The sequence below is a fragment of the Propithecus coquereli genome, unplaced genomic scaffold, assembly GCF_000956105.1.
Source record: "Propithecus coquereli isolate 6110/MARCELLA unplaced genomic scaffold, Pcoq_1.0 Scaffold239, whole genome shotgun sequence".
NCBI classification, from domain to species: Eukaryota; Metazoa; Chordata; class Mammalia; order Primates; family Indriidae; genus Propithecus; species Propithecus coquereli.
Genome location: NW_012147941.1, coordinates 321,466 through 330,036, shown reverse-complemented (window position 1 = coordinate 330,036; position 8,571 = coordinate 321,466). Strand labels below are relative to the sequence as shown.

The following is an 8,571-nucleotide window of genomic DNA, read 5'->3' as shown; positions in this document are numbered from 1 at the left end:
TTCCAGTGCATCTTACAGGGTTTGGTCTGTAGGAGGTGACAGGGCAGTTGTTTTAAATGGGCAACAACCTGAGAAGTGGTTCTTTCTCCTCCCCAGCTTTCTGCAGCATGTAATGTATGCCCTCCAGCTTCTTCCCTACTGTGATGCCTCTCAACAGGTTTTGACTAGTTTAGATCTTCAGGTAATGAGATAATGATACTGTAGATTCATGGCAAGTTCAACAAACAGCACAGAAGAATGAACTGTATATTCATGAAGAACTCACGCATCTGGTAATGCTCCAAGTTTCCAAACTGATTCATTTCTCATCAGCTTGGCCATAAGCTTCTTAAGAGAGGAAGGATCATAAATAGGAAACGTGCTTTCATTCTGCTGGGGGAGAAAAATCCTTCAGGAAAAGTGTTGGCTCCCTACCACGGGTGATCCCGAGGAACAAAACAGCCATTACACATGCTACGAAAAGAGATATCAAGATATATCAGGAAATGCAACTTTGATTCAAACACCATGAAATTTTGTCAAGCAAAAATAGTCTTTATTCAAATTTAATGGAAACAGGGGTCACTATACTTTGCAAGACGGGGAAAAATAAAATTAAAAAAAATTCTTTTATTTTCTTTTTTAATATAAAACAATATAATCACAATACCAGAATATGGAACTCTACAGTTTATTTCCTATGGGTTACTGCAGGTATCAATTTTCCTCGACTGTGCTATTCACAACTTTGTTAAGTCCAAAAATATGAAACCAAAGTGGTAGGAAACTTAAGACTTAGCACTTTCACTAAATGGCATACATCAAAGGGCATCAATTCAAGAGCAAAAATGGTTGAACTCACCATACCTACCTATGTCATCATTCCAGCCTTGGCGCCGTCCAGGTACTGAGCTCCCTGTAGGAAAGGCCAGGCCTGAAAGCCAAGACGTTTTGGATATTCTACTGTGGGCCATGAGTAAAGGGGGGTTTTCAAAGAGAAATTTTTTTTCAGTCGAGCAGGAAGGCCTGGTGCCAGGAGGCTTTACTGAGAGGAAGCACTTAGATTTAACAATTATAGACACACCATTAGGGGAGTTAAAAATGTACAGCAGTGACATGTTCTACTTCAATCACTTGTGCTACGGCTACCAAACATGTACAAAAAAGACTTCTTGGGTAGTTCCAGCTGTGGTCGTAGCCAGTTAGGACCTTGAGTGGGACCTAGATCTAGACCGAGAGGGCGATCTGGAAGCAGACCTGGATCGAGACTTGGACCGAGATCGGGTTTTTGAAGCCGACTTTGATCTGGAGCGTGATTCTGACGGAAGGTTTGGTTTCGATTTGGAATTCGATCTTGACCTAGACTGGGTCTCCTGATTGGTGCCAGCATCCTCACTCTCCCCTCGGCCTTCCCTCTGGCCAGACTCAGACTTGGCGTGTTCCCGCTCCTTTGACACTGAGCGGGACGGCGATCGGGACTGGGAGCGGTCGGTGTCTTCCTTCTTCTTCTTCTTGCTGCTGCCTGCCTTGCTGTCTCGCTTGCTGCCTCGCTTTCTGCTCCTCTCGCTCTTGCTGCGGCTGCGACTGCGGCTGCGGCTCTCCTCCCTGCTTCTCTTCCTGCCCTTGCTCTTGTCCTTGCTCTTGCTGCGGCTGCGGCTCCTGCTGCCCCCTCTGCTGCGGCTGTGGCTGCGACTCTTGAGGAGGCCCTTCTCCTGGCTCCTGCCCTTCTCCTGGCTCCGGCTCCTGCTCACGCTCCCTCGCTTCTCCTCCTCTGCTCTCCTCTCCTGACTCCTGCTCCGACTCTTGCTTTTACTTTTGTGCCTACTGGGACTCCGGCTCTTGGACTTTCTGGTGCTGTCATTGTTCTGGATCTTCTCTTCAGCTTGGTCTTTGCTCTTGCTGCGGCTCTTGCCCGCGCTGCGGCTGCGACTGCGGCTCTTGTTGTCCTTGCTGGGGCTCCTGCTTTTCTCCTTCTTGCTCCGACTCCGGCTCTGGCTGCGGCTGCGGCTCTTGCTCCGGGAGTGGGAGCCCGACCTGAAGAGACACGGGATGTTGTCTGAGTCCTATGCAACCTCATGCTAATCAGGAGATGAAAAGACCAAAGAGGGTGTGTGTGGAGTACTGCCCCCCAACATAATGCACGGCTGGCAATGGCTGAGAATTGCTTTCCGACCCCCCCACAATTTCAATATGGAGCTGGAAAAGCTGGGGTGACGGAAGACTGGTCACACGATTAAAATCAAAGTGAGACAGGGCACAGGTTCTTCCTGCTGACCTTCTCCACTTACACCAAGGGAGACATACCTGGACCGGGATCTACTCTTAGAATGACTGCTTTTGCTGCTGCCACTTCGGCTTCTGCTCTTACGGGAATGTCTGCTTCGAGAGCGAGACCTAGGGGAAGAAAATATTTTTTTAAATACTTGCTGACAAAGGGCTAGCTGATTAGAGTCAACCAAGACATTCTTTCAATCGAAAAATATGTACAGTACTTGCACTGGCTGTGTCCAGGCACAAACTGTCTCCTGTGTTCTAGCCCACAGATGCAGTTACCTGCAAACATTCTACCTGGATGGTTGCCGGAATCTCTCACCACCTCCAATCCTGGACCCCTAACTTTCCCTCCAAACCCCCAACCTGCTCCTTTGCTGGATTCCTTATTTCCACCGATGCCATACTGGAAACCACAGACATCCTTGACTCCTCTCTCTTTCCCTCCTCCCTTCACATACTGATGATCCTGCCTTCTAATCTCCCCTGGTCTATCCACCTGAGCAGCTGCCTGGTTTCCCAGTGAGCCTTTCTGCATATACTTTTGCATTTTACATTTATGCACCTCACTGCAACTAGAGAGCTGTTTTAGAGACAGACACTCCAAGCTTTAAAAAATCTTTAGTAAGCCCAGACTGTAAACACTTACTTTGTACCAAAAGCAACAAGGGCTCCTTGGGGAAATCCCTGATTTCAGGGTAGGGCAGGAAATGCATAAGATGGACCTAGGACATCTCATCATGACAGAAAGAGGGAAACTTTCAAAGCCTCCTGGGTACCACCACCTATGAAAGATTCTTGCTAAAACTGTTTAAGCTGCATCTTAATCACAGACCTAACTTCCAGTTTACAGGAAGTTCAAGGGATAAAGTACAAGTTCAATAATATCAAGAAGAAACAGATAAATATAGAATGTGGGACAGCATTAAAAAAGCTAAGAAAAATAAATGTCATGGGAGAAAAAGGGGTGGGGACTACTGCAGACTAAAGAGACCCAAAAATCCCTTACAATACACGACCGGATTAGATCCTGGTCAGGAAAAAGCAGCTATAAAGACATCGATGGAGCAACTGGGGAAACATGAATATGGCTTGGACATTAGGTGATTTGATGGAATTACTGTAAACGTTCTTAGGTGAGAAAATAGAACTGTGGTTATCGTCATTCTTGGAGACAAATGCTCAAGTATTTAGGGCAAAAGGTCATAATTTTGGCAGCTTACTTTCAAATGCTACAGCAAAATAAATGTATAGTGTGTCTGTTTAAAAATATATACCTGCATACAAATGGCAGGGATAGACAGAGGGGGAGAGGAAGGAGAGAGAGAGAAGGCAGCAAAATGCTAACCGTAAAAGCCAAAAAGAGGGTACACGGGTATTCATGAATGGTTCTTTCAACTTTTATGTTTGAAAATGATAAAAGATATGGGGAAACAGTAAAGTGTATTCACATAAAAATCAAACAAAACAAAGACACTGAAGACACAGGAGCCAACCTGAAGGGCTCCCAATGACCAAAGATAGAACAGTCTGAGTATAAAGTTATGATGCTAACAGATGAAACATCAAATATACAAACACCCAAGAATTCATTCAAAACGACATTAAACAAAACCCCCTTTATCACTATCTTTAGAGGCTGCTAGGGCATGTTTAATGTTGTAAAAGTTAGTGAAGTGAAGATGGCTCAGGGTGATAACTCCCGAACACACTGAGCCATGTTACTGTCACTCAAAGTGGACATCCAGACATCGCACCAGTGGAGCAGCAGGAAGCACAAAGCATTACTGATGAACTCGTCCTGCCAAAACCCTGCCCTTTCCCTAATGTCTCAAGATCTAATTATGAGTTTACAGGAAACAGGATAAAGGTACATGTTAAACACTACAAGGATATAATCAGCAAAATCTCAACTATGGGAAAATCTTCACAAGAGATGACACTGTTTACTCAACAATTAAATGTATGGAAAATAAAAAGAGGGTAAAGGGGGATGTGGCAGTGATTAAAAGTAGAATTAAGAGACGTCATCAGATTGCAATGTGATTCCCACGTGAGAGCTTCGTAAGAACAAACCAACTGAAAAAAACATATTTGAGACAATTGGGAAAATCTGAATACAAACTGGGTATTAAATGATAGTGTGGAGTTACAGCTACTTTTGCTATGATGTTATGGTTTTATTTAAAATATAAGAGATACATATTGAAGTAGTTACAGGTGGAATGACAGGGTGCCTAGACTGGCTTTTAAACAATGTAGCAGGAAGGGCAATGAAACAATTGGCAAAATAAAAATTACTGAAGCTGGAGGGATGACACGTGTAATGGGATTCAGAGTTTAACTGATTTTCTCGAATGCTTTCTATATTAGAAAGTTTCCATAATAAAAAGTTAAAAACCAAAACAACAAAACCTGAAAAGCTTGAAAGTCTCCAATGACCTCCCACTACTCTTCCATCCTTGCCCTGGCCCAGGGCTGAGCGATCTGGTCCTTCTCTGCCTTATCTCAAGCCTCTCCTCCCGTTCCCTTCCCATATTAGCCTCTCTACTCTGGGAAACTCTCCTACCCCTAGGCCTTCAAAATGCCCTTTTCTGCTAGAAGGGCACTTCTCTCTCTGCCCACCACCTGACTTACTTTGGGTCAGCTTCTATGATGTCCTTAGGGAAGCCACTGCTAACTCTCCAGACTAGTTGTGCTGTTTGCATTTCCTTCAACATGCTTTGCCCAGTGCCTGGCCTATTTGCAGAGCTGCCGCAAATAAGACCAAGTCACCACTCTTGAGTAGCTAGCGTATCTGGGAGAGTAACTAAGGGACCAGTGGCCATGTGTGCCCTCAACCAGGATATGATTTTCAGGCCCCAAGGAGAAATATGAAAGAAGGCCACTGATTTTGGCCTCAGAGAAAGGACTTTACTTCTATTTGTATTCATGACATAATAGTTCAAGAGTTCTACAAACAAATATTCAGTTCAAAGTTCTGAGTTATTGAACCAGATGGATTCGTGTTACTGAGAACTCAACAGGGGAACATAAACGAATCATCTATGTGCTCACTAATGAACTTATGGTGAGCTTCATCTCACAGAAGACATCAACAGTACCTTGAATGGCTCCGGCTCCTGGAGTAGGATCGGCGTCGTCTGGAACCTGGCTTGTCTTCAACTAATCTGATTTTTCTGCCATTGACTTCAGTTCCATCCAACTTTTCCAAAGCTCTTTTCATATCAGAATAAGATACAAATTCAATCACCCCTTCATTTTTGCGTCCCTTGTGAGCATCTGCATAAGTCACTTCTCCTGCCTGACGCATATAATCCTAAAGAAAAAAAAATCCCTGAATACATCAAGACACATTTTGCTAAAATAATCACCCTAGAGAAAGCTTTTCTTTTTCATTAATAAATGCCAGCTTTCCTTAGAATAAAATTTATTCTTAAATATTCCAGCTCCCCACCAACCATTTACTGAGGTTCTTCAAAGCATTAGGTAGGTGGTAGAGACAATAATATTAAATTGTTCTCTTAAATAACATTTTGTGTAAATATAAAAATTTTTAGTAAACTATCATTTTCTAAATTTTATAGTGGCAAATTCTTTGTGTGTGTGTGTCTTTTAAAGAGACAGGGTCTCCCTCTGTCACCCAGGCTGCAGTGCAATCATAGCTCACCGTAGCCTTGAACTCCTGAGCTCAAGTAATCCTCTGACCCTGGCCTAAATTTTTTGTTTATAGAAACTCATATCATTACATTTAAGTCGTTTACATGTCATTATAAATCCACATTTGAAAACATGTATAGAGGCCAGGCATAGTAGTTCACACCCCTGGGTAATAGCGATACATTATCTCCATAAAAAAATTTAAAAAATTAGCTGGGCATAGTGGTGTATGCCTGTAGTCCCAGCTACTTGGGGGGCTGAGGCAGGAGGATTGTTTGAGCCCAGCAGTTCTAGGTTACAACGAACTATGATGGCACCACTACATTCTTGCACTCCAATAGCCCAGGTGACAGAGCAAGTTTCCCCTGTTCCCCACCCCCATCCAAAAAAATTATAGCTATTGATATCTCTTAAAAACAAGTTGAAAGTCTAAAAGGCAACAGAAGAACACTGCCCAGCTCTGGCTTAGAAGTGGTATGCCCACATCCCTTCACTACAAGCCTGTTTCCTCATTCTCTTTGAGGACTTCATATGGTCCAATGAGAGAATACAAATAATGTGCTGGATAAATGCTAAAGTGACATATTAATAAGAGGACACATGCTTAGTGCTTGAAAAAGATAATGAAATTTGGGTAAAATTTAAAATTTTGAGCTTACTGCTAATTTTTCCACGTTTCTTTATATATAATACATACTCTATAGATTACTTGTGGAATGAGTATATGAATATTCAAAAGCAGTTCATTTTTTTTTTTGAGACAGAGTCTCACTCTGTTGCCCGGGCTAGAATGCCGTGGCATCATCTTAGCTCACAGCAACCTCAAACTCCTGAGCTTAAGCGATCCTCCTGCCTCAGCCTCCCGAATAGCTGGGACTACAGGCATGCGCCACCATGCCCGGCTAATTTTTTTTCTATGTATTTTTAGTTGTCCAATTAGTTTCTTTTTATTTTTAGTAGAGATGGGGTCTCGCTCTTGCTCAGGCTGGTTTCGAACTCCTGAGCTCAAACAATCCGCCCGCCTCAGCCTCCCAGAGAGCTAGGATTACAGGCGTGCCAGCAGTTCATTTTTGTATATTACTTTGCTGTCCATATTTTACAAAGTTACATTGAACACTTTGCTCACTGCATCATAAACATGCTTACATATCTTAACTTACATAATCTTCGTAACTAGTACTTTTTCTGAGGGTTTACCTATTTGTTGAGATTTTTAGGTTATTTGCAGTCTTTTGCTATTATTCATAATCCACCAAAGAACATCTCTGTACAAAAATTTATTTACTTGAGTTATTTGCAGGAGTGGGGGTCCTGGGTAAAAGGCAGGGAGCCATCCAAGTTGGGATACATGTGAGAGTGAATGAGGACACTATTCATAGGCCAAGACTAGGACTGCCCTGGCAAACTGAGACATATGATAATTATGGTAAAAGGGCTTGAAGAACATCACTACTATTTTATCCTGCCATACTTTCAATTAGTAATCATAGCAGTTAACATATTGAATGATTATTGTATGATGGTATGTTTTTAATTAATTTAGTCCTAGGGATAACCACCTGAGGTAGATCCAATCGTCACCCTCATTTTACACACTTGGAAATGAAATACAGAGATGCTAAGTTAACTGCTCAAGGTCATTCAGGCAGTAAGCAAATGAGCAGAGTCTGAACACAAGTAATATGACTCCAGATCTTGAATTCCTAACACTACCCCTCACTATGGGCAAAACTACAAAACCACCAATTCTCAATGCCACCAACAGTATGCTATGTAATTTTAATCTCAATGCCATCATCACTGGGCATTATAAATTTACATATTTTTAAAACAAAAGCCCTTAAATTTGTTTTATTTTTGCATTTCTTTGATTAATAGCTAATATTTATTGTGCCAGGAACTGTTCTAGGCTTTTAATATAAAAATTCACTCAACTCTTTCTATAACCTTGAGTAGAAATTAAAATAACCCCATTTTATGCTTGAGGAATATGAAACACAAGACGTAAGTGACTTGCTAAGGTCACATAACATAACTGAGAAACCGCAGAGCTGGGATTCAATCCAGGCAAGTGGGCTCCAGAGCTAGGAAATCTGCTCTATTATCTATTACTCCCATTTCCTGAGAGTGAAACTACCCCAAGGTACAGAAATATAAAGCCAGCTAAGAATGTTGACTAGGCTCCATTTTAACCAAAGAAGTAAAAACTTTTATAAGAAATTAATTACATACTAGATTTAGTGAAACTGCATGAAGAGCTGGCATTTTCTACTCACGAACAGAGTAACTTTCCAGTTTCTACATACGATGTTCAATCTCTAACACTCACAATACTGGAGTCATTCCTTCAGCTAGCACAATCTTGCTGGTAGACCTTCAGTAAAGGTCTGTTGTATTACTGACAACTAGCACAATGCCCTAGAAAAAACACCAGACTGGCAGTCAGGAGTCCTGGTCCCAGCTCCTGCTAAAATCAACTGTGTGAGTTAATTTTTTCTGGATCTCATCTGAAGGTTGCTGGGAGCAAATTAAAAAAAAAAAAAAAAAAAGAAGCCGGGCGCTGTGGCTCAGGCCTGTAATCCTAGCACTCTGGGAGGCTGAGGCAGGTATGGATCGTTTGAGCTCAGGAGTTCTTACTCAGCCTCAGCAAGAGTGAGACCC

At 42.3% G+C, this 8,571-nt stretch overlaps 1 protein-coding gene across 2 annotated transcripts in view; it reads right to left on the bottom strand.

The window, feature by feature from the left end:
- Nucleotides 1-513: 513 nt before the first annotated feature.
- SRSF4 (serine/arginine-rich splicing factor 4) overlaps nucleotides 514-8,571 on the bottom strand; it is a 28,289-nt gene continuing 20,231 nt past the window's right edge. The window contains exons 4-6 of one of the 2 annotated variants that reach the window (XM_012645973.1): nucleotides 5,355-5,569; nucleotides 2,284-2,373; nucleotides 514-2,013 (exon numbers count right to left, since the gene is read on the bottom strand). In XM_012645973.1, the coding sequence (XP_012501427.1) occupies nucleotides 1,182-2,013; nucleotides 2,284-2,373; nucleotides 5,355-5,569 (1,137 nt within the window). In that variant the 3' untranslated portion in view covers nucleotides 514-1,181. The remainder of the gene's footprint in view (nucleotides 2,014-2,283; nucleotides 2,374-5,354; nucleotides 5,570-8,571) is intronic. The other variant, XM_012645974.1, reaches the window with a different exon arrangement.